The sequence below is a fragment of the Pelophylax lessonae genome, assembly GCF_965119305.1.
Source record: "Pelophylax lessonae genome assembly, chromosome: 4".
NCBI lineage: Eukaryota > Metazoa > Chordata > Amphibia > Anura > Ranidae > Pelophylax > Pelophylax lessonae.
The window spans coordinates 78,705,274-78,732,441 of record NC_138771.1 but is presented as its reverse complement, the minus strand read 5'-3'; the positions used below and the strand labels follow the sequence as shown (position 1 = coordinate 78,732,441).

At 46.2% G+C, this 27,168-nt stretch overlaps 1 protein-coding gene across 1 annotated transcript in view; it reads left to right on the top strand.

Annotated features, from left to right (window-relative positions):
* The first annotated feature begins 19,651 nt into the window (after nucleotides 1–19,651).
* Nucleotides 19,652–27,168, top strand: part of LOC309553143 (CDC42 small effector protein 2-B) — a 62,419-nt gene continuing 54,902 nt past the window's right edge. Inside the window, exon 1 of the mRNA XM_082254050.1 lies at nucleotides 19,652–19,731. Coding sequence (XP_082110176.1) covers nucleotides 19,710–19,731 — 22 coding nt within the window. The 5' untranslated portion in view covers nucleotides 19,652–19,709. The remainder of the gene's footprint in view (nucleotides 19,732–27,168) is intronic.

Here is a 27,168-nt window from a genome sequence, read left to right as displayed (position 1 = left end):
GACACGAGTGGAAGACTGCATTCAGAACCAGATACGGATTGTTCGAATATCTTGTAATGCCATTCAGGCTATGCAACGCCCCTGCAGTTTTTCAACGATTTATAAACGATATTTTCAGAGACTTACTAGATGTTTGTGTTGTGGTATATCTGGACGATATACTTATATATTCACGATCCCTGTCTGAACACACAAGACATGTAAGACTAGTATTATCGAGATTGCTTGCACACAACCTTTATGTGAAACTGAAAAAATGCTTGTTTCATAAAGAAGAGGTACTGTTTCTAGGCTACATCATATCCAAAACAGGAATCGAGATGGACATGAGTAAGATATCCTGCATTCAGGATTGGCCTACACCAACCACACGCAAGGCGCTACAGCGATTCCTTGGATTTTCGAATTTCTACAGGAAGTTCATCAGAAACTTCTCTGCCATTGTGAGACCCCTCACACAGCTCACTAGCATTAAAAAACCATTCAAGTGGTCAGATGAAGCAAATAAAGCTTTTCACCTGTTAAAGACAAGGTTTACTTCTGCTCCCATACTACGCCATCCAGACCCATCCCTCCAATACATTCTGGAAGTAGATGCGTCAAACATGGCAGTAGGAGCAATACTCTCCCAACGACCAACTCACACTTCACCACTTCATCCAGTCGCCTTTTTTTCTAAATCCCTAAGCAGTCCAGAGATAAATTACCCCGTGGGTGAAAAGGAACTGCTTGCTATAAAATTGGCTCTGGAGAATTGGCGACATCTACTCGAAGGCACCCAATTACCAATACTTATATACACGGACCATAAAAATCTCCAATATCTTCAGACTAACAAAACTCTCTCTCACCGACAGGTACGATGGTCACTATTCTTTCTAAGGTTTAACTTCCTAGTGACCTACACACCTGCAGATAAGAACAAAAATGCGGATGCACTATCACGACTAACTGAAGAAAACTACTTCGAAATCCCTTCCGTTCCTATAATACCTCACAAACGCATTATTGGAGTTGTCCGTTCCTTGAAGGAAGAGGTTTTGCATGGTATAAGTTTGGATTCACCCCCACCACAACTAAATACTGATGCAGAAGGCTTCCTCTACTACAACGACAAACTTTACATACCACCTACCATACGCACCAAGATCTTGGAATTATCGCATGATGTGCCTATGGCAGGACATATGGGTATGACAAAGACTCTTAATCTGATTACCAGGCAATTCTGGTGGCCTGACATGAAAACATCTATATAAAAATTCGTCTCTTCATGCAATGTCTGTGCCAGGTCCAAAATTGACACTACGAGACCATCCGGTCTACTATGCAGTCTACCAATACCCCAAACTCCATGGGAAGTTGTGTCCTTGGACTTTATAGTGGAATTGCCTCCTTCCAAAGGATTTAATACCATCTTAGTGTCAGTGGACCATCTGACAAAAATGGCACATTTCATTGCTATTCGCAGACTACCTTCGTCCAAACAAACGGCAGAACTCCTGATGAAACATGTCTTTAAGTTACATGGTATCCCAAAAACTCTTCTGTCTGACCGTGGATCACAATTTATTTCCAAGTTCTGGCAAGAACTATGTCACATACTACGGATCGAGCGGAAGCTCACTTCTCCTTACCATCCGCAGACCAACGGACAGACTGAAAGAGTCAACCAATGCATCGAGCAATATTTACATTGTTACACTTCTTACCAACAGGATGATTGGGTGGATCTTCTCCCTCTGGCAGAATTTGCCTACAACAACGCAACCCACAGTACGACCAAGCAGAGTCCGTTCTACTTGAACTATGGGTTTCATCCCTCTATTCTTCCACCACGCATCCTTCCTTCAAATAACCCAGTAGCCTCAGACTATCTTACCCAAATAAAGGACTCTCTGGGTTTGCTTAATACTACCATTGCACACGCTCATAGTCAACAAAAGAAGTACTATGATCTTCGCAGAAGACCTTCTCCTCAGTACGCTATCGGGGACCTCGTTTGGCTCTCAACAAAAAATTTAAGACTGAAAATCCCTAGCAAAAAGCTTGGAGCTCTGTTCTTGGGACCTTTCCCAATCAAGAAACTTATTGGAAAAGCTGCAGTACAGCTTACATTGCCAATAGACCTCAAAATACATCCCATTTTCCATGTGTCAATACTGAAGCCCCATGTTCCTGACCAAGGAATAAGGCCTACTATCCCACCTCCTCCTCCTGTACAAGTTGAAGGTGGAGAAGAATATGAGATAAAAGAGATTCTGGATTCTCGTATCCACAGAGGAAGACTTCAGTACTTGGTTCGATGGAAGAACTATGGGCCCCAAGACGACACCTGGCTAAACACCTCTGACATACATGCCTCTAGATTAATCCGCAATTTTCATGCAAATTACCCAGACAAACCAGCTCCAGAGGCCTTCAGGAGCCGGCCTTAAGGGGGGGTACTGTAATGTTCTGGTACCTTTGGGTACCCTAATTACTCTTTCATAAGTGTATGCGCCCCACCATTCTCTTTTGGTAAGGTGCGCATACACCTTTAAGACTGATGCTGTCATCACTGAGCGCCGGACTGGATGGCTATTTAGATCGCCGGCTCTCACTCACATGTGTTCGTTCAAACTGCTTTGTGCCTTGATGCTAACCTGTCTTGAAGCTCTCATGCTTGCAAGCATACCTCGCTGTCTGAACCACGCTGCGCTGATCCCTGTATCCCGCTACCGAATCATCCGCTCTTGCCGAACCTCTCCTCTGCTACATTGCTATTAGTGATAAGTACCCCACAGGGGAAACCTCTATAACCTTCATACTAAAGCTTACACTATCTAGCTCTGCATACTAAGGACTATTACTACATCTGCATTATCTAAGATTGCTAGCTCTTGAGCCTACTACCACCTGTTCTTGCACTGGGTTGATCTCTCTTGTATGTCCACCTGCTACTCTGTCATCTGCTACCATACATGATTGCTAAACCTATCTGCATCCCATCTGCTACTATCTTACTTTCAAGAACATTTCCTTTCAAGTGTCTGTCATCTACCATCTCTACCCAACCTGTCTCTTCAGCCTATCATCACTGTGTTACTATATACATAAGTCACTCTAGGAAACATCTTATTGAGTGTGTGTATTTACTTGCTGAATTGAGATCATCCACACATGATGAGTCATTGGGAGTTGGGATTGGTGTCTCAGCGTTTCTCTACATGACTACTGAAGTGGAATATTTCTGCAGCTGAAAATCCACATCATACATAAAACGCAGGAGCGTTACAGTTTGTGGGTAAGCTCCTGTTACTGGTTGAGCTTTTTTCTTACCCAGTTGGCTGTTTACCCTGAGGGGGGGGAGACACTAACCAGCACTTACTGGGGGCTGTGTTCCAGGAAGTCAGGCTCACCAAAAAAGTTTCACTACTGGAACATTTGTATCCTGCTTAAGGGCACCTGTCCACCACACACGGACTATTACAGGCAGCACGGCCTGTATATAAGGGTCAGAGGGACCCCTGGGCATAAGCCCTCCTGTTTACACATTGGGCTTAAGGAAAAGACTGCCGACATCTTTCACTTTGTTGCTAATTGGTTGCACATAAGCATTTTTGCATTATTGCACTGTTTTGCACTGTATTTAGCACTGCAGCACCTTTCAACAAGGTTTTGTATGCACTATAATACTGGAAGCGCTATATTTTGTTGATATAAGCATTATTCACTAGTATGCACTGTTAAGTAATTTACTGCTTATTTTGTGGTATTGAAACTTCATCCCAATTTACACCTTCCTATTATCACGCAGAGTTTAGTGGGTTATTCCCCAAACCCACTGATATAGACACAGAATGTGGAGTTTCTTTTTTTAAGCACAGGCAGCACTTATACTCAGTACACCAATTTTGTTTGTTTAAAATACGTACATTTATTAATTCATGTTAAAAAATTCCATAATTGAGAGAATATGTACAGGATATACAAAGTAAAATCCACGGCTCAGATTACATGCATCTTGTGAAGTTGTACATATGAAATCATTATGTCTCCACTCTACCCAACGCATTTCCAGGTGCCATCTGGATCCTAATTCAACACCTTTAATTCAAGAACATATTGACCCTCTAGTGTCCGGATGATAGCGGCTCCCTGCTTTAGGGACCTCAGTTGGGGTGATTAGGGCCCTTTGGCAGTGACGCTTGGCTGATTCCTCCATCTTGGCAGAGGCAAAGTTGCGCCCCATTTTTATCTACACATAGCCATATAATATTTTGATCATCTTAGGTGAAATTTTGAGTACATGTATCTCCCCGCCATACCCCTGAAGAAAGGTTCTCACCTGAAACGTGTTGGGTAAAGTGGAGACATGATTTCATATGTACAACTTCACAAGATGCATGTAATGTGAGCCGGGGATTTTACTTTGTATATACATATTCTCTCAATTATGGATTTTTTTATTGTGAATCAAAAAATGTTGTAGCAGAGTGTCCCAGAGAGAGTCAGGAAAAGTCCTGTTCGGGGTTTATACATCACCCAGGCATCTCTCGTATACCTTTAGGGATCTCTGAGCCATGATCCAGTTCGGATCTTCGTCCTCTTCACCAGGCCAATTTAATCTCACCTGAGACAGACAGCAGGGCTCTCTCTCAGCCTGGGAACACAGACAACGTTTGTCTATGAGAGTGGAAGGTCAGTAAAACTACCTGTGTGTGTTTTTGGAAGCTGACAAGCTGTAGGCTTGCTCAGTCTGTGTTAGTTAGGGACTGCATTGTGTGTAATAAGCGCCGGGACACGGCTAGGCTTTTGTTTATTATTATTATTACTGCTTGTTTTCTAAAAAGGCACTGTACAGCACCTGTATATAGACTTGTATATAACACCAATAAACACCGCACTGTTTGTCACTACCTCACTGGATTTGGTATCTGTGCCTGAAAAACTGCTTATCCCAGGGAGCTTTGCACCTGCTACCTGTTCCCCAGCTTACAATGTACATATTTTAAACAAACAAAATTGTTGTGCTGGTTGTCTACAATGTCCTGTACTTTTGGGAGTTCTCGTTTTTTCCATTTAACCTAGGATAGTGGCAACAGACACCTGGTTTTTGAACAGTGGAGACATTTTCTAGACTACAAGTACTGGAATGAGAGGAGAAGCAGCCCGCATCTGACACTGGTAAAGCTACACTTCAAAATTAGAAAGCCTTTACCATTCATTATAAAATGTAATCACTCATGTTAAAAAGACAGTATTGCCAACAAATCATCAATGAAATGACTAACCTCTCCATTATTTTTCTTCATAAGAGGGAACAATAAAGAAATGTAAACTTGTACTGACCGATTTTTATGACATTTTGAAAGTTTTTCAGCTTCTTCTACTATTGTACTAGGACCAATCAGGGCTTTGAAGTAATCATGGACACATAAAAAGCACAAAATGAACTATTACCTATTAACATTTACAGTAGTGATCGACCGATATTGTTTTTTTAATGCCGATACCGTTTTTTTTCACAGGTTCTCCTTGTGGAGGGATTTGGGGGTCTAAAAGACCCCAAACCCCTCCTCTGTACTAAAAAGCATTCAAAACGCCAAGTTTGGCTGTTTTGAATGCTGTCAGTTTTTTTAATTTGGCGCCGAGTACCCGGAAGTGATGTCATGACATCACTTCCGGGTTTTTTTTTTTTCCAAATATTTTATTTTATTCAATCAGGCAGAGAATAACAACAACCGAATATATACAGAACTTCCACTGTACATAGTCCACAAGCAAATGTAAAGCAAAATGTAATACAAACAAACCGGCACAGAAACATAGGTACAAGAGAATCTACTAGGTATGAATTGAGGATATCAGATACGAACCCCACCGTGGAGGGGGATTACCGTGGGACTCTGAGTTAGACAATATACCCGAACAGATCGGAATGCTGCAAAGTATGTGTTACAGGTAAGTGGTAGATCATGGTAAGGTAAACCTCTGCAGACCTAGCATACGTAGTGGCACCTAATGCTATACACTTCCGGGTTTTTTACATGGAGACCTGATCAGAGCCGAATGTGGCTTTGATCAGGTCTTCGGCGGCCGTGCAGGTAGGATGCCCGGGTCTCCTGGTGGGACGGGAGACCCAGACGAGCCACGGAAGGCGGCGGGAGGCGTCCCCTCCCGCTCCTTGTAATGACAGCTGAGCGGCTATTCAGCCGCATCGGTTGTCATTACAAGACAGCCGACCGTCGGCTATGGAGGCCGATACTGGGGTGATGCCTCTAGCTGCAGGCATCACTCTGGTACAGCACTTTCCCAAAATATCAGCAATATCGGTAACCTCAGGGGCCGATTCCGATATATCGGGGAAAGTGCATATCGGTCCCCGATATATCGGTGGTGCCGATAATCGGTCGATCCCTAATATACAGTATATCACTGCAATTTAACAGCTATAGTCTATTGTGAAGTTACTGTAAAGAGGTGCTCCAGCCTGTAAAAAAAAAAAATATATATATATAAGTCAGTAGCTACAAATTCTGTAGCTGCTGACCTTTAATATGACCCTTACCTTGTCCAGAGATTCTGTGATGTCGGCACCCTGAGACAATTCATCAATAGTGTAAGGGAAACCGGCAGTGAAGTACGAGTCACGCTGCGCTTTCTGAATAGTCCTGCCGTCTTCTGGGACCTGTGTGTGTTCCAGAAGGCGTAGGGAGGAGGAGGAAGGGGGGGCAGAAATGTCGGAGATCGCCGATTAGCGATCTTACCTAGAAGTGGGTGCAAGAACCTTTCAAAACCAGGTACCCGCTCCCCCTTACCCCCCCAAAAAAAAGTCCCAAATGTGGAAGTGGAGGGGGAGAGGGTGCAAACAAGCATAACCTCCCCTTTTGGATGAAGCTCCACTTTAAGACTTTTCTGGTATTAGCCAATGGATTCCTCTTCTCAGCTACAGATTACATACCAGCACAATCTTAAATCCAACAGGTTAAATTATGTTAAAAGTACAAAATTAACATTATTAAATAACTTGTAAAGAGGAAAACAAAACAAACTGAGTACCGTTGTTCTGTCAGCTTACCGCTGCCCATCAGATTGTGTAACGGAAGTGACGTTCCAACAACAAACACTTACTGCGCATGCGCTATGCGTTCCATGATGGGTACCGGTAATCTGATAGAACACCCATGCGGACATCTTACTACACCCAGCTACATCTTGAATTCCAGAGTAATTTGAGCAATAAAGTGAGTGTATATAAATATATTATATTGACATTAGTGATGCTGTTTTGATGTTACATTTTGAAAGAAGCTGGACGCCAACAGTTGGAAGGTGGCGGTGGCCATGTTGGTACACCCCTCATCACAGATAGCAATATACTATATATATTTATATATACGCTCACTTTATTGCTAAAATTACTCTGAAATTCAAGATGTAGCTGGGTGTAGAAAGATGTCTGCATGTGTGTTCTATCAGATTACTGCTACCCCTCAGATCATGAAGCATTTGGAACGCATAGTGCAATGGAACGCATAGCCCATGCGCAGTAAGTATTTTTTTTTTTTGGAACATCACTTCCGTTACACAATCTGTTGGGTAGCGGTAATCTGATAGAACACTGTATCTGGTTTTGCTTGAAATCTGACCTCTTTTTAATTAGTTCAAATACAAATAAAAATGTAATGTAGAAAACATGAAGCTTTTTCCTCGTCTCCATCAAGCTGGCACTCTTCTGCTTTCTGAATTATCTTGGAAGTACTGTTGGCTAAAAATACAATAAAAATAAATATATAAAGAATATATACATAATATAGAAACAAATTTAAATAAGTATACACACATATATTTATTTTTTATTTATTTCAGTTCAAGTACTACTGTATATAGCATGGTCAATTTACGCAGCGCTTTCTATATGTACATTCACATCAGTCCCCAATCCTCAAGGAGCTTACAATCTAAGGTCCCTAACTCCCATTCATACATGCACATACTAAGGCCAATTTAGACAGGATCCAATTAACCTACCAGCATGTCTTTGGAGTGTAGAAGAAAACCGGAGTACCTGTAGGAAACCCACGCAGGCACAGAGAGAACATGCAAACTTCAGGCAGATAGAGCTGTGGTTGGGATTTAAAAAATATCTATAGATATATAGATACATATCTGATAAATATTTTATACATCTGATAGATTGTATCGTGTATGGTCACCTTGGAGGGTGTAGGGTCACCTTAAGGGAGAAGAAAAGACCTGAGCATGCTTTGTGGACTAGGAGGTGTTTGGGAGAACTAAGTAGTGGTGAACTGACCCTTTATTTTATTTATTTATTATTTAATCACTTGCTGACTGTGCTATAGCCGAATGATGGCTACAGTGCGGTTGTCCAGTTCTGGCAGGGGCGTCTATTGACGTCCTCCTAGAACCACGCCCCCCATGCGCCTGCTGCGGCGTGCATCTAGCGCGCTCTGTGGTCGCTGTATCCTTAGGACACAACTGATCATAGATCGGGGTAAAGGGCCAATCACAGCTGATGACAATGTAAACACACTTGGCGGTTATCAGCATTAATTTCCCCATGCGCTGTCACATTGTGAGGAAAGGAGAGTCAGTAACTGGCAAGTGTGAAAGGGGACATCTACACTGATAATCAGGGCACTGATCATTGGTGTCCTGATTATTAGTGCAGCCCCAACAGTGCCTATCAGTGCTAGCAATCAGTGCCCATCAGTGCTGCAAGTCAGTGCCCCCTCATCAATGTCGCCTATCAGTGTCCATCAGTGCTGCCTCATCAGTTCCTCCGCATCAGTGCCGCCTCATCAGTTCCTCTTTATTAGTGCCCATCAGTACAACCTCATTAGTGCAGCCTATTAGTGCCCATCAGTGCCGCATATCAGTGCAGCTTCATCAGTGCAGCCTACCAGTGCCCATCAGTGCAGCTTATCAGTGCAGCCTCATCAGTGCAGCTTATCAGTGCCCATCAGTGTAGCCTATCAGTGCCCATCAGTGCAGCTTCATCAGCGCACATCATTGAAGAAGAAAAATTACCTGTTTGCCAAATTTTATAACAGAAACTACGTTTTTTTTTTTCCTCAAAACCTTTGATCTTTTTTTGTTTATTTAGCAAAAAATAAAAAAACAGCAGTGATTAAATACCACTTAAAGAAAACTAGTGAAACAAATGATAAAAATGTCATATGGGTATAGTATTGCACGACAGCGCAATTGTCATTCAAAGAGTGAGAGGGCTAAAAGCTGAAAATTGGCCAAGGCAGGAAGGATCTATAAGTGTCCAGTATTGAAGTGGTTAATGTATTATTTACATAGGGGTGTGCAGGGGGTGTACCAGGTGTGCACACCCTAATCTGGTAGAACCAATCCACTCCTGCTTCTCCCCATGCCTCTCCGGTCCCTCTTTATTCTGCTCCTGAAGCCCCCCTGTGTGCTTCCCTGGGCCCCGTCCCCATTATTTCAGGATGGATAGCAGGGAAATGACCAGTAAATATGTAATTTATCGGCCCCTTCCTTTTCTGAATGAACACAGTGAGTGATTGGTACTGATCACTTCTTTGTCCATTCATAACTGAAGCATAATGAACTATATTTAATATACTTAAATTTGTGAATGTACAGAGCACTTCCCGTTCATTCACTGTCCAGTGCAGCTGAGGTTGCAGAGAAAGGGACTGGGGAATCTCTGTCCTCGGTTCCTTTCTCTGTCTTAAAAGTGAGACAGCAGGAGTCTGTTTAGATTCCTGATATTTCACCAAAGCTCCTCCCCCAGACACATCCACTGCCTTACTGACATGTACACTGTTCTACCGATTGGGGTGCACATCCTAATGGAATAGGCTGCGCACACCCAGGGCCGCTGATTGCAATTGCAAGTATCGGTAGTGCCAAGAGCCAGGCGCCTGAAAGTCCAGCTGAACCTGCCGGAATGTTTTAAAGACTCCATCGGAGAACAACTGGTTGGCATATTTAAGACCCCGCCCCCCCCCCCATGCAGTAGCATCCTGAAAGTCACAAAAATGAGGAAGACTGGGATTACACCACAGAGGTTGACTAGGCGAAAACAGCACCCCAGGTTCCTGCACCAAGGAGGTACACCTAACATAAATTTTAAGGGGGGACTCCAGGAGGGCCGTACCCTCAAAGGGAGCAACAGAACGGCGGTAAATAAGATTTGTCAGAGTCTCAAAGGAGGACATCACTGCCACCTCGGTGGCCGTGGCCACGTTGCCCCTCTGCGGGAAGAGCCACCCATGGACATGCACCAATTGCGCAGCATAATAATAAAGGCGCAGGTTCGGCAAGGCCAGGCCTCCTAGGGATACCGGTTGTTGGAGCATGTTAATCGAAAGCCTGGGCGTCTTAGGGTACCACAGGAACGCAGAGATGATAGAATCCACTTCCTTAAAGAAGTGGTTCGTGATAAAGAGAGGGCAATTCGCCAGGATATATAAGAATTTAGGGAGCATGATCATTTTAAACAAGTTTACTCTTCCGGTCAGAGTCAGCGGCAGATGCATCCAGTGTTCCACTTTAGATTTAAATAGGGCCAGGCAAGGGAGAATATTAGGTACATACATAAAGAGAGGCTGCTGTACCACAACACCCAGATATCGGAAAGACATGGTAACCCTTAACGGGCACATGGTGGGTAAAGAGAGAGGAATGTCCGGATCCACCGGGAACAGACTGGACTTGGAGCAGTTGACCTTAATACCTGAGAAGGCCCCAAAGTCTTGAATAAGACCCAGGACCTTCATCAGTGTGTTATATGGATCCGATAGGTAGAGCAACATGTCATCAGCATAAAGTGACACACGTTCCTCCACGATGCCTATACGCATTCCTTGGATCTCCGTGGAGTTACGGAGGAGTTGTGCCAGAGGTTCTATAGCAATCGCAAAAAGGAGTGGGGATAAAGGGCAGCCCTGCCGCGTACCCCTATGAATGTGTAGCGACGGCGACACCGAGCCATTCACCCAAATACGTGCCAGTGGCTGGTCATAGAGAATCCTCACCCAGGTGAGGAATAGCTTCCCGAAACCAAACTTCTTCAGTACATAGAACAAGTATGGCCACTCAACCGAATCGAACGCTTTCTGTGTATCGAGCAACAGCACCACTCTAGGCAGGGGAGAAGAGGACGGGACCTGAAGGTTGGTAAACAAGCGAAGAATATTAGTATACACGGAGCATCCCAGAATAAAGCCCGTTTGATCCACCCCCACTATGGTTCTGACCACCTTAATAAGTCTCAAAGCAAGAATCTTGGATAAAATCTTGAGTTCCACGTTAAATAAAGATATAGGGTGGTAAGAATCACAATACTTCAAATCTTTATGCGGCTTAGGGAACAGGACTATAAGGGCTTCACGTAACGATTCTGGCAAGCGACCTGCATCGTATATAGATTTATAAAGGGCCAAAAGACGTGGTAACAACAGTTCCCCATGGTGCAAATACCATTCTACTATCAGGCCCCCGGGGTTTTGTGTTTAGGAAAAGTTTTAAGTGCGAGCTCTATCTCCTCCACAGTGATCGGCTCATCTAGACTGGAGCTTTGGGTGCGTGTCAGGCTACGGAATGGGATCGAATCCACATACTCATATAGTTCGGGAGGTGTATAGTGGGCTCTGGATGTATAAAGGTCTGAGTAATACGAAATAAATGCTTGGAGTATCTCCTCTGTAGAGGAGCACGGCCGATCATGTCTATCATATACCAGGGGTATAGTAACGGGGTCCGGAACGGTTCTTGCCAGAAAAGCAAGAAGTCGTCCGTTCTTGTCGCCCGATTCAAAGATGCGTTGGGATTGGTACAGAAGCCTCTTTTGGGTCTTATCAGTGAGGACGAGTTCATAGGCTCTCTGGGAAGAGCGCCATAACTGGTAATTTTCAGGAGTAGGGTCCAATAAATAGGTCCGTTCCGATCTACTTAAAGCATCTGTCGCGTCCTCAACAATTGCCGCAATGGCTTTCTTGAAACCTGCAACGCCCTTCATATAGGCCCCTCTCAGGACCGCCTTAAAGGCATCCTATCGGACTAAATCCGAAGTGTCCCCGACATTCTCATCCCAGAAGTGGGACATGGCAGTCGTGCACTCCGCTGATACCACAGGTTCCACCAACCAGTTGGAGCTCATGCGCCAGACCGGTCTGGTCTGGCCACCAAGAGATCCAACTCCAGGGGAGAGTGATCAGAGATCGCCCTAGGTAGGTAACGCACAGTGGTCACCTTGGGTAAGAGGTCTGGGGCCACAAAAAACATTTGCAGCCTAGAAAAGGTACCATGAGAGCTAGAATAACAAGAGTACTCCCTCTGCGTGGGATATTTCCAGCGCCAGGCATCAAGGAGGTTGTATGCCAGCGCCCAATCCATAAGGGACAGCGAGGGGCGCACAGAACCATGCAATCTGTCCAGGGAGGGGTTCAACACCGCGTTAAAATCTCCCCCCATGATAATATGTCCTTGAGCTACCGAAAGGACATCCTTCATACAGACGTCCAGGCGCTGTGCTTCAACAGGCGGAGGGAGATACACATTCACAATCGTGAACAATTGGTCCAGATAGGACAAGACCACTGTAACATAACACTCAGAGCGATCAGTCTTGACCTCCACAATCTGCACAGGGCATTCCCTAGTAATCAGAGTAGACACCCCCCTGGAGTAGGAAGAATATGTGGCATGGAAAGCATGAGCTATGCGGGGTCTTTTCAACGCCCTCGTTCTGGGATCCATCAAATGGGTTTCCTGCAGAAGGAGGATGTTGGCCTTTGTGCGCTTAACATAATCAAATACAGTGGCGGCCCGTGCATAGGGGGCGCCAGGGCGCCACCCCCCTTAAAAAAAAGAAAAAAAAAAAAGGACAAAAAAGAACAATAAAGTTATAGAAAAAAAAAATCGGTTCGCCGGCCTATGTGGTGGCTAAAGGGGGGGTGGGGTTTACGACCCAGAAAGGCGCCGATTGGCTGCCTTCTGGGGGCGTAACCTGGGCGCAGGAAAGAGCGCTTGGCCACCCCTTCCTGATATCCTGGCTGTGATTGGTCCAGTCTCCAGCCTGGACCAATCATCATCCAGGACGTCCGATCGCTGACGTCGCAATGGGGGCGTTTCCGGTGCGTGCGTCAGTCACTCACCGTCACCGCCGCTCACCTTCCCGCCGGTTCCTGCCGCAGAAGAGGACGAGGGAGAAGCCGCTCACCTTACCGCCGCCGCAGAAGAGGACGAAGGATCGAGGAGGGGAGAACCCGCCGCCGGGAGCCGAGCCACCGCCAGGTAAGTGCATTAAATTGAAGGGAGCACGCACACTGGTCTCTGCATTGATTGGGGTACAATGCTGTGGGCACTCTGCAATCATTGGGGTACAATGCTGTGGGCACTCTGCAATCATTGGGGTACAATGCTGTGACACTCTGCAATCATTGGGGTACAATGCTGTGGGCACTCTGCAATCATTGGGGTACAATGCTGTGGGCACTCTGCAATCATTGGGGTACAATGCTGTGACACTGCAATCATTGGGGTACAATGCTGTGGCCTCTGCAATCATTGGGGTATAATCCTGTGGGCACTCTGCAATCATTGGAGTACAATGCTGTGGGCACTCTGCACTCATTGGGGTACAATGCTGTGGGTACTCTGCAATCATTGGGGTACAATGCTGTGGCGCTCTGCAGTGATTGGGGACAATGCTGTGGCGCTCTGCAGTGATTGGGGACAATGCTGTGGCGCTCTGCAGTGATTGGGGACAATGCTGTGGCGCTCTGCATTGAAAGGGGCTCGCACACTGAACTCTGCATTGATGGGGGCACAGCACAGTGTTCATTGCATTGAAGGGGGCACAGCACAGTTGCATTGAAGGGGGCACGCACACTGAACTCTGCATTGTGGGGGCACAGCACAGTGTTCATTGCATTGAAGGGGGCACAGCACAGTGTTTATTGCATTGAAGGGGGCACAGCACAGTGTTTATTGCATTGAAGGGGTCACAGCACAGTGTTTATTGCATTGAAGGGGGCACAGCACATTGTTCATTGCATTGAAGGGGGCACAGCACAGTTGCATTGAAGGGGGCACAGCACAGTGTTTATTGCATTGAAGGGGGCACAGCACAGTGTTTATTGCATTGAATGGGTCACAGCACAGTGTTTATTGCATTGAAGGGGGCACAGAACATTGTTCATTGCATTGAAGGGGGCACAGCACAGTGTTTATTGCATTGAAGGGGGCACAGCACAGTGTTTATTGCATTGAAGGGGGCATAGCACAGTGTTCATTGCATCGAAGGGGGCACAGCACAGTGTTCATTGCATTGAAGGGGGCACGCACGCTGATCTCTGCATTGAAGGGGGCACGCACGCTGATCTCTGCATTAAAGGGGGCACGCACGCTGATCTCTGCATTAAAGGGGGCACGCACGCTGGTCTCTGCATTGAAAGGGGGCATGTACGCTGGTCTCTGCATTGAAAGGGGGCATGTACGCTGGTCTCTGCATTGAAAGGGGGCATATATCATCTCCTGTACCATGACCTGTGACATGCCTATACCATATCTGTGCCATGCCTATACCATATCTGTGCCATGCCTATACCATCTCCTGTACCATCACCTATGCCATGCCTATACCATCACCTGTGCCATGCCTCTACCATGACTTCAAAGTCACGCAATTTTTTACTGCGTTTTTTGGCGCAAATCAATACCTATTACATTTTTCTTTTTGCGCCCCCCCCCCCAAACATTTTGAGCACTAGCCGCCACTGATCAAATACCAGGGAACGTTTGATTTTGGAGTTCAGGCCCAGTGGCGTCTCCAGCTTTCATATTTAGGGGGGGCACATGGGGGGACAGGGACAAAAGTAGGGGGGCCAACTATAAAACGCAATTTATATTATATATATATATATATACACACACACACACACACATACTAGCTATCTATCCATCTATTGAAAGATTAATACATATTAATAGAGGAGTCGGGGAGTCGGAAGTACAAAAAACTTAGTCGTTGGAACATTTATCTACCGACATTGGTCACTTGTCAACCTAAAAACGCCTGCACAAAAACGCCTATAAAACGCCTGAAGAAAAAAAAAAAAACCTATAAAATAGCAACGCCTAGATGTGAACGTAGCCTTAGTGTTAATATAGTGATGCTACAAAACCTCCAGTTGTCAAAATGTGTATAGGGATTTGCGATAATGGGCAAGTTACATTTTTCTGGTGGTTTTTATCAAATATCTCTCATATACACATTTATTTATTTATTTCAGGTTCTTATATGGCGCTGTCAATTTATATCTACATTGCACATTCACATCAGTCCCTGCCCGCAAGGAGCTTAAAATCTAAGGTACACACACACACATTATATATATATATATATATATATATATATATATAATACATACACACACACACACACACACACAGATACATATATAAACATATACACACATTATATATATATATATATATATATATATATATATATATTAGACCCCCCAATATGGGCATCAAAAGCATAAACATGAAATATTACTGAAAATGGATAATAAAAACATAAACATTAAATGACAATGTGGACTGACACGCAGAATTTTACAGCTGGACAGAGCAAACTTACAGACATGTATTATACATGTTTGCCATGTTCAACTGTAAAGTTCTGTCAGCGGGTCAGTCCACATTGTCATTTTCAGGGGTGTGAGGGCGGTACGAGAAAGGAAATGTGCAGTGGACTCACTGCTCCACTTACCTGCCACCTCTAAAACCGATGTCCCCGGGCCTGCTCCCTGTGTGCTGGCTGTGTCTGGCTCCTCTGCTGCGTGCTGCTGCCTCACCTTACCGGTGACTCCACTGACGTTGTCCACCCACTCTGGGCCTTCAATAGCATAAAACATGAAACATTTGTGAAAAATTGGCCAAATAAAGACAAACCTGAAATATTCATGACAATGGTCATCAGTCACGAATATTTCATGTTTATATATTTGAAGGCCCAGAGCATGCGGACAGCCTTAGCGGAGTCACCTGTAAGGCGAGGCAGCAGTACGCAGCAATGGAACCAGACACAGCGAGCGAGCACACAAGAAACAGGCCCGGGGACATCGGTTTTAGAGGTGGCTCTAGTGGAGCAGTTCAGCTCAGCTGTAAAATAAATTCGGTCAGCATGTCAGCCCACATTGTCATTTTCAGGGGTGTGAGGGTGGTATGAGATGCAAATGTGCAGTGGACTCAATGTGAGTCCATTGCACATTTGCATCTCAAACCACCCTCATACCCCTGAAAATGACAATGTGGGCTGACAGTGACATGCTGACAGAATTTTACAGCATTGTTCAGCTGTAAAATTCTGTCAGCTTGGCAAGTCAAGCACTGTCCCTCCACATTGACAATTGTTGGATGTGCTTGAGGGTGGTACCATGCATGCATTACAAATGGCTGGGCTGCAGGGCTGGGCATTGACTCACCTCACAAATGGTCTGGCTGGCTCCTCAGTCGGCTCCAGTCCTCAGTCACTCCTCCTGCGTGCTCCACTGCTCCTCAGTCTGAAGAATCCTCCACTCCTCCTCTGCAGTGCCAGTGCTTGGCCCCCTTGGCTTGCTCTTGCTGACTCTGCTGGGCTGGCCTAGGCCTTAGGCCTATGCTTGCTGGCTGGTTGCCAGTCCTGGTCCAGTGGTCCACTCCAGACTCCAGAGAGACTCAGACGCCACGCCACTGTGAGTGTCTTGCCTTCGGCCGCCTCCGCGCCTCGCGGCCTCACCGTCACAGGCGTCTGGTCAGTGGTCCCCCGAGCGGCGAGTCCCGACTCCCGACCGTCCCCGTCTCTCCCGTTCCCCGACAGGACACAGACACACTGGACAGCCCGCCGCCAGTCACGCCACTCCCGCGCGCGCTTGGCCAGGCTGGGGCGGGCTGGTGCGCACTGATCCCCTGATGTCATGCCGCTGAGCCGCTCCGCTGTGCACCGCCCCCTCCGCTCGCTCATCGGGGCACCGGTCCGCCCAGCCCGCTCGCCGTCCTGCTCCTCCTGTGTGTTAGAGGCGCTGAGCGGCGGCTGCGGCGGGACGATTTGTGTGTAAAGTCAGTGCAGTGTGTACAGTATGTTGTGTTCATAATTAATTGGGGGGGCACATGGTGGGGCACAGACTAATTTTGGAGGGGCCATGGCCCCCTCTGGCCCCACCCTAGTGACGCCACTGTTCAGGCCCCTAACATTCCAGGTTAACAGTTTTAATGACAGGACATCAGAAGGCAAAAAATGGAGAGGCAGAATATCACTTTCCGCTGGTATCCCCCAGCAGAGCCCAACCACCCCCAACAGGTGTATACATACCAATGTAGGAGGAGCATGTGAGCAAGGAACATCCCAGGAGGACCCACCTGGACCGCATGACCGCTGTTATATAGTTGAAAATAAAAGAGACCATCTCTGCATAAAGGAGTACTATAGGAGAAAACCAAGGAAAAACAGTCAGCAGCCAGAGGGGTGACAGTATCCTCTACATTACTTATACGCTGCTCGGCCGTAGAAATCCTAGCAGGAATCTTGTGCATGTCATGCTTTACAATAGAGAGATCAAGCCTGACAGTCTCTATTTGAGAGGTTAGGGCAGCCTGCCAAGTGTGGATAGCCTCCATAATATGCTGGAGTGTGAGGTCTCCTCCTGCAGACCCTTCATCATCTGTCCCCCCCCCTCCTGAGCACTAGGAATAGTCAGCACCCCCTCATACCACGTCCCCTCAGCCTCCCAGGGGTCAGGGTCTTCCACAAGGCCTGGTGGTGCCGTGGGGGGGGGGGGGTCCGCAAGAGGACGCGGGACAGTCTGTAAATTGGTCCTTAATAGTGGCGGGGGGTCGGGGCTTAGAAGAGGTGGCACCTGACCTGTTAGATGGCGTGGGGATCCGGGTGTTAGCCTGCGGTGTGCGCCCCTGCTTCTCCCGGGGCGGGAGTACCTGCTGGAAGTGCCGGCGCCATCTTGGAAGGCCTTGCGGCCTGGTCCGGGTCTGGAAGTCCCCGAGGATTTCGGCCCTTGGGAGCCGATCTTCACCATGAGGTCAGTGGTAGCAGGTGGCAAACGGGGTCCCAGGAGAGGTAAGTAGCCAAAGGATCCGTGCTACGATCACTTCAGGATCTATAAATGCCGCCGGAGCCTTGCCTCTGTGCTGCTCACATCCCAGCCGCTAGCCACGCCCCCCCCCCCAAACTGTATGCTTTAGTTTGTAAAGGAGCAAGAAGCCTCAAAGCATTTCCTATTCATTCATCTGTACAGCTGAGAAGAAAGGAACTGATAAATCTATGTCCTCAGTCACTTTTGGCAAGGAAGGGGGGCCCTGTCAGGTAGGCCCCTTTCACACGGGCTTTCTGATCAGGTCCGCCTGTCAGTTTTTCAGCTGGACCTGATTGGATGCTCCATGCACCCCTATGGAGCAGCGAATGTCAGCGGTGACATGTCCCCTGACCAGGGCCGCTGATAGGGGGGGACCACCAGCCCTCTTGTAGGGGGCCCAAGCACACAGGGGGGCCCACACATAGAGGGGGATTAGTGATGGACAACAAATACAGAAATATTCCTCCAGCACCTGAATCTGATCTGTTCCTCTCCCTGCTATCAGCTTTTATCTGCTGAGAAAGAGACAGTTGTCTCTCACTAATCCCCCTCCCAGCACTGACTCTAATGTTATCTCTGCTCAGGAGTTTATTTGTAACTTTGTTTCTCTCTCTCTGTCTCTCTGATCACTGAGCTCCAACTGCCTAGCCTGTATATTTTTCTCATCTTCATTTTTATTTAACATTGTTTTTTTTTTTCTAGATTTAGCAGGAATTATGTGAGTTTTGTTATATTCGTGTCTGCTAATAGTGATTTTGTTGTAATTTTAGCTAAATATATCTTTAATATTTTCTTGGGGGGCCCTGCCAGGTAGTCTGTACTGGGCCCCGCGATTTCTAACAGCTATCCCATCTGATCCTGTCCTTGAAATCCAGACGGATGGAAACCCTATTTTCCATCCGATCCTGAAAGTGGACAGGCGGTCCATTTTCATCCGATCTCCGACTCCCATAGAGGAGAGCGGTGCTCTGACAGGTCTGTGTCTGCAAAGTAAGCAGAGTCGGACCTGTCATCCACCTGCTCAGCGGGGATTGGTGGATTGATCCCCGCTGAGCAAAACGGAGTCCGCTGGGCAGAAAGCCTGTGTGAAAGGACCTGTAGGTTGTAGGGTACCCGGTGAATTCTAACAGCAGCCCTGCGCACACCTATAAATACATTTTTATTAGATTATATTATCTATTTATTATAACTGTCACAGATCACACAACACCCCCCCCCCCCCCTTCACTGTCAGAGGTTGTGTTCATTCACGGGCGATCAGACGGTGACCACTACCACTGTCCCCGATCATTGCACCGATTATACACTGCCACAAATCTTACAACTATTACTTCTCGTCCAGACTCCGCCCACTACCTATCCACGGCGAGCCTGCTCCAATCAGGCTGCGGTGGGCCTTACAACTGCTCAAACAAGACACAGGGGGCGTGGCTTATGCCTGATTTCAATCAGGCACGGGGCGGAGCTTGTTTCTCTCCGGATCGTTGTACGTTGACAGCGGTAGGCTGGTCAAACAGCGGCCGGGTCGGGGGCGGAGTTAATGGAGATTGCTGCAGAAGCTGGGCTCTGGCTGTGCTGCAGTGTGCTGTGATGAGCGGAGTGCGGGCTGCAGGTAAGAGATGTGCCGGTGATGCTGGGATCTATTTGCTGCTTAATACATCTCTCCCTTGTCCTGGCTCTGTCCATGTAATTATTGGAGGATCTATTTCCAGGGGGAGCTTCCTGTAATGTTATAATAATGGGTGATTGCATCCCACCAACTCCACCAAACTTTGCTGTTATTAGAAATCCTCCCAGAGCTGCTGTAGGGGAAATTCACTTAGGATCTGGTGCAGCTGTGCATGGTAGCCAATCAGGTTTTACCTTCAGCATGTTTAATTAAGCTTTGAAAATAAAACCTGGATGCTGATTGGCTCTTTGCAGAGCTGCACCAGATTTTGCACAGTGCAATTGTAGTAAATCCCCCCCCCCCCCCCTGTGCAGAGTGAGCTATGACGTCAATCGGCTGTAGTAAGGGGGAATCCCCGTGTAAATGTGTTTTATAGACATGGATGGATTTGTGTCTTTTTTTTTTTTTTTTTTCTCTCCGCCTAATGATGATGTAACCTAATTCACATTGCAGACTTCATGTGATCACATAGGCAGTTTATGGCATGTGCAAATTGCCGCTGTATTTCTGCGCCCCAGAGCTACAGCTGCATCATACAGCCACCCCCCCCCCCCCCATATAGCTGTCCATGGAAATGCATTCTGCATCCATAAACTCCAGGATCTACACCCCCCTGCACAGTATATACTAGCATGCAGCCATTCATTACTATTACTGTACATTGCAGCTGCCTCTTCCAGGCACAGAAATACACGCGCAATTTACGCCGGATGCCTTAAACTGCTGTGTGCATGAGGCCGAACATTAGATGATTGCAGAAGAGCTCTTTCCTAACCCTGGATTCCAAAAACATTGTGTTGATTTTTTTTGAATTTGGGTAGGTAATTTGGGTAGCTTTCACACTGCTCCATTGCAAAAACGCCGTTAAAAAAATGCTGCATTTCTGGTGCGTTTCCTGGTCGCCTGTGAGAAATGGACATGAGACTCAAAAAAAAAAAAAAAAAAAAAAAAGGCACCAAAAATGCAAACGTGGTTTTTGATGTTTTTTTGCCCTGTCTTCCATTCATTTTAAATTTGGTGCAGTTTTGAAAAGCGCACCAAAGATGCAGCAAGCAAGACTTTCTAAAATGCACTGGTGTGAAGAGTCCCATAAGGTTTAAACCGAAAACATTTTTTTTCTTGTGTCTTAGCATGGTAATGGTAAAAATTAATCAGTGTGAAAGCAGGCATAGGGCTTTTTCAGATTTGGGGGGTGGTAAGGGTGACTGAGCCGTGGTTTTATTGCCCCCATGGCTATCCACCTGAATTGTGACAATATAGCCATCTGGGGCTGTACACAGCCTTTGCAGCCACAGCATTTTTAGCTAGGGGTGCAGAGTTTGATAGGCTGCAAACCAAACCATTGAGTTCAATGGGGCCGCAACATAACTGCAAGGCGAACGCTCGTTTCACAGTTGCAGCACAGTCCCACATTCAACAATTTAAAAATAAAATTAAAAAAAAAAAAAAGTTTAGTAGTATCGCCTTTAGAACACCTGCCAGCCACTGCTATATTGCTCTTTGAAAAGTGATCGATCGTGACTCACTTTTCAGAGGGTGTTAAGCAGCACTGCAAATGTGAAAGAAGCCATCTACAGTGGGGCGGACAAGTATTTGATACACTGCTGGTATTGCAGGTTTTCATACTTACAAAAGTATGTAGAGGTCTGTAATTTTTATCATAGGTACTCTTCAACTGTGAGAGACGGAATCTAAAACAAAAATCCAGAAAAATCACATTGTATGATTTTTAGGTAATTAATTTGCATTTTATTGCATGACATAAGTGATACATCAGAAAAGCAGAACGTAATGTTTGGTACAGAAACCTTTGTTTGCAATTACAGAGATCATACGTTTCCTGTAGCTCTTGACAACTTTTGCACACACTGCAGCAGGGATTTTGGCCCACTCCTCTAGATCCTTCAGATTTCAGGGCTGTCACTGGGCAATATGAACTTTCAGCTCTCTCCCAAAGATTTGCTATTGGGTTCAGGTCTGGAGACTGGCTAGGCCACTCCAAGACCTTGAGATGCTTCTTACGGAGCCACTCCTTAGTTGCCCTGGCTGTGTTCGGGTCGTTGTCTTGCTGGAAGACGCAGCCACGGCCCATCTTCAATGCTCTTACTGAGGGAAGGAGGTTGTTGGCCAAGATCTCGCAATACATGGCCCCATCCATCCTCCCCTCAACAGGGTGCAGTCGTCCTGTCCCCTCTGATGAAAAGCATCCCCAAATAATGAGGTTTCCACCTCCATGCTTCACAGTTGGGATGGTGTTCTTGGGGTAGTACTCATCCTTCTTCCTCCAAACACGGCGAGTGGAGTTTAGACCAAAAAGCTCTATTTTTGTCTCATCAGACCACATAACCTTCTCCCATTCCTTCTCTGGATCATCCAGATGGTCATTGGCAAACTTCAGACGGGGCTGGACAGGCGCTGGCTTGAACAGGGGGACCTTGTGTGCGCTGCAGTATTTTAATCCATGGCGGCGTAGTGTGTTACTATGGTTTTATTTGAGACTGTGCTCCCAGCTCTCTTCAGGTCATTGACCAGGTCCTGCTGTGTAGTTCTTGGCTGATCCCTCGCCTTTCTCATGATCATTGATGCACAACGAGGTGAGCTCTTGCATGGAGTCCCAGACTGAGGGAGATTGACCGTCATCTTGAACTTCTTCCATTTTCTAATAATTGCGCCAACAGTTGTTGCCTTCTCACTAAGCTGCTTGCCTATTGTCCTGTAGCCCATCCCAGCCTTGTGCAGGTCTACAATTTTATCCCTGATGTCCTTACACAGCTCTCTGGTCTTGGCCATTGTGGAGAGGTGTATTTTATACAGGTAACGAGTTCAAACAGGTGCAGTTAATACAGGTAATGAGTGGAGAACAGGAGGGCTTCTTAAGCCCCGTACACACACACAGATCGTCGTCATACAAATGTTCGTCTTTTCTCCCCGGGATGTCAGTGTCTGTTGAAAAGTGCAAAGACAGCACAAGGACAGCACAAGAATTTTGTCCGCAGACTTCAGCTGACTGCAGAAGTGATGTCATGTGATGGTTAACTTTCCCTGTGTTTTTTATTTTCTGAGCATGCCCAGTCTTGCAAATCTGCGGTCTGTCGGCTGATTTCTGTACTGACAGGCGAACAATCGTCCGTTCTGGTGTCTGCAGACAAAAATTTTCATGTTTGCAAGAAAGACTCTTGTCCGCGGATTGTGTGCAGACAGCTGTCGGAGGCACCATACTAACACGCGTACAATCGGCAGATCTTTCGTCCGCCGACGTTTGTATGACGACGATCTGTGCGTGTGTACGGGGCTTTAGGGCTCTTTCACACTTGTAGTCCGTCAAACGGACTCCGCTTTTCTCAGCGGGGGATCGATCCCCCCATCACCCACTGAGCAGGAGGATGACAGCTGTGTCTCCGCGCTGTGTGTGGAGACACAGCTGTCAGTTCGCCATGCATCTCTATGGGGGAAATCGGATGGGAACGGACCGTCGGTCCGTTCTCATCCGATCCGCTGGACGGATGGAAAATAGGGTTTCCATCCGTCCAGATTTATCGAGTCGGATGTCAGCGGACATGTCTCCGCTGACATTCGATGCTCCATAAGAATGCATGGGGGGACCGTTCAGATCCACCAAAAAACGAACAGGCGGATCTGAACGGTCCGCCTGTGTGAAAGGGGCCTTAAAGAAAAAAATAACAGATGTGTGAGAGTCGGAATTCTTACTGGTTGGTAGGTGATCAAATACTTATGTCGTGCAATAAAATGTAAATTAATTATTTAAAAAACATACAATGTGATTTTCTGGATTTTTGTCCATTGAGCTGCATCTTTCACACATATATGGTATGAACAGGGTAGAAGGAAAACGATTGTAGGGTGCTGGGTCCAAAGGAACAGATTCAGTTAGTAACAAGTAGGGATGGGCCGAACATCCTCCTGTTTGGGTCACAGCAGAACTCCCGAACAGGGGAAATGTTCTAACCAGAACGGCAAACCCCATTGAAGTCAATGGGAGCCGAACAGGAAAAATAAAAAAATGCCTATTTTGAAGGCTTTTATGCAAGTACTTGGCAATATTAGAGGTATGGGGGTCTGGGTACTGCCCTGGGGAACATGTATCAATAAACTTTTTTTTTTTTTTCTAGGCGTAGTTACTTTAATTATGCTTTAAGTGCAAAAATAAAAAATTCTATATAAATATAGTGCCTGAGGGGTGGTCCACCTAATGTGGCGCATCTGTAGCATACATAAAACATGCTACAGTAAAAATTACATTTCTAAAGAGGAAAAAATAAGAGTCAAATCGCATTTAAAATGACCCGCGGCTACAATTGACAGCACTTGGCTATTGAAAAAATGAATAAAAAAATGGCGTGGCCCCCCCCCCCAGTCCATACCAGGCCCTGATGTTATGTCAAAATGTCAAAGCTCAGACCAGGCATATGGTGGGAGGCCTCCCAGGAGGGAGTTCATTTTTTATTTGTTCTATTTTTCAGGTCCATCGGGCGTCGTGATTGAAGATGGATTTACGTTATTTTTCAATAAAGGACTTGCCAAAAAGTTTCCTCTGGTTATTACTTTTTGACACTTTTTTTTTTTATTTTTTTTTTTTGTGAATAGGTAGGGGTACCATGTACCTGATACCCATTCACATGAGGGGCACGATCTGGGGCCCCCTTATAGATCCCGATTAGCCCCCTCCACCCGCAGACCTTGACAACCACAACCCAGGGTTGTTGCAAAGAGGCCCTTGTCCCCATCAACGTGGGGACAAGGTGCTTTGAGGTGGGGGGGGGGGGCAAAGCGCCCACCCCCCCCATGTTGAAGGCATGTGGCCTGGTATGGTTCAGGAGGGGGGGTGCGCTCACTGGCCCCCTCCCCTTTCCTGACCTGTATGCTCAGATAAGGGTCTGGTATGGATTTTGGTGGTGGGGGGGGCGGCCCACGCCGTTTTTTTTTTTTTTTTTTCTTTATTATTAATTTATTTTATTTTTTTACTTTTAATTCAGCTGTCAGCGGGGAAACTAATTAAAAGCTGATGACTCCTCAGCTGTTAAAGATGCAGCGGCCAGCTTTCTAGTCCAGCTCCTTAACCAGCTTACACTGCGCCCTGATTGGACAAAGCTTTGCCCAAACAGGGCATAAAGTGCACTGTGCAGCGCTCAGTGCATTGCAGGGTGTTTGTCGGGCCGAACACCCTGCAAATTCAGGTGTTTGGCAAACGTTCAGCCCAAACTCAAACTTGTCCCTAGTAAAAAGCAGTGAATGTGGGAATAAACACTCTCCCAAAACACCGTTTAGCAGACTTTAAAGTGAACAGGCTTTGCTGTGAAGCTCCACAAGCTCCTCTCTGGTCATTGCTCCATGCTCATTGGGTGCAAGCCCGTTCATGCTCCATATGGCATACACATGGGAAAGAAATGTCTACAAACCAAAAAAAGTCACTTTTGAAAAAACTAAGAGCCAACGCTGCCACAAAAAAAGTCCCTACTTACAGGCTGCCCTTATATCTCTACAACTAAAGACCTGTACACACGAAACGAAAATCGGAAGTAAAATTTCGTCCGACGAACGATCTGCCGATTTTCGGATTGTTAGCAAAGTGCTTTCGACAGCCGATTACGAATTTTCGGACGACAAAATCTGGATGTGCAGGCTATAAAATTTTTATTGTACGTCAACACAACGTCCGATTTTTGTTTTAAAGCGGAGTTCCGGGCACAGAAAACCTTTTTCAGTAAACATACCCCCGGGACAGTCAGGGCTAGTACATTCCACAATGGATAGCCTCTGATCTGTCCCGGTTCGCACTTACCTTTTAGACTTATAAAATTTCTTCAAGAGCGTTGCCATCTCTCTTGTGGGCAGCTGAAGCCGGCGCGATCCTCTTCGGCGTCCTCTTCCGCGTCCTCATCTCCCAGAATGCGACTGCATCGGCCCCTCTCGTCACTTCCGGTGCTGCGCCGCATTCCTCCACAGCTTCTGGGCATGCCCAGAAGCTGTTTAGAAGGGAATGCGGCGTCGCCCCGGAAGTGACGAGTGGGGCCGGTGCCGTTGCATTGATTCCTGGGAGCGATGACGTTCAGCTCCCAGGAATCATCGCAAGACAGAAAGTGACGGCGGAGCCGCAGCGCTGAGGGAGGAAGTGAAGGATATGTGAGTATATTCGATCTCCAATTACAAGGTACAATAAGTATAAAAAAAAAAAAAAATACCTAACTATCCAATTCCTTTTCAGCTTAAGGAGACCAAGCGGACGGGCACAAAAAAAAGGTCGATTTTGTGCCCGGAACTCCGCTTTAATTAGTACAGTTTTCGTCTGGGGAAAAAAAACGTAAGAGCAAGACTAGGCATGCTCAGAAACGAAAGAACACGACATCACTTCTGAAGTTGAATTCTGTCGTATGGGAATTTTCGCATGAAAGTAACCTCTTCGCTTTCGTTATGAGACTAGCATGCAACAAACAAATATCGGACGCAAGGTCGTTTGATAATCTGATCGTTTGTATGAGGCTTAAAGCCCCGTACACACGTACCGATCGTCGGCCGAACGATCGGCCGTCTTTTGTCCAGGGCTTACCTGTCTGTTGAAAACTGCACAAGACTGCACACAAATTTTATCGGCCAACAACAGCCGACTGCAGAAGTGATGTCATGTGATGGTTAACTTTCCTTGTCTTTTTTCTTTTCTGAGCATGCCCAGTCTTGCTAATCTGCTGTCTGTCGGTTGAAATCTGTACTGACTGGCGAACAATCGGCCGTTCTGGTGTTGGCCAACAAAAATTTTAATGCCTGCACGACAGATTCTCTTTGGCCGAAAATGCCCTGTCGGAAGCATTATACTAACAAGCCTACAATCGGCCAATCGGTCGTCGGCCGAATATTTACAGCCGACAATCGGTACGTGTGTACGGGGCTTCAGTCTATAAGGATTAAATGCATCAGAAGGGAGATCTGTAGGTTGAGACCTCTTCTTTTTATATAGTGCTGGTTGGTTCAGTAATTTTTTTTTTTTTAAAAATGTCATCACTGTGTGCCCGTCTATTTCTAAATATGGTTTCCCAAAAGAGTTGCATTCGAAGCATGCCATGAAGTCAGTTGCTTGTGCTAACAGCTACATTGTCAATCCATCAAATAGCTGTTATAACTGATCACATGTGCATTACCATGGCATCTGCAGATCCAACAGAGAATAAGATGGCAGCTTCCTTGTCTGTAAAGGATAGGAGGGTTTAGTTTTGCTTTAATAAAAAGGTATACAGTGCATCCGGAAAGTATTCCCAGCGCTTCACTCCTTATTCCAAAATTGATTAAATTATTTTCCTCAAAATTCTACAAACAATACCCCATAATGACTACGTGAAAGAAGTTTGTTTAAAATTTGTAATAATTCTA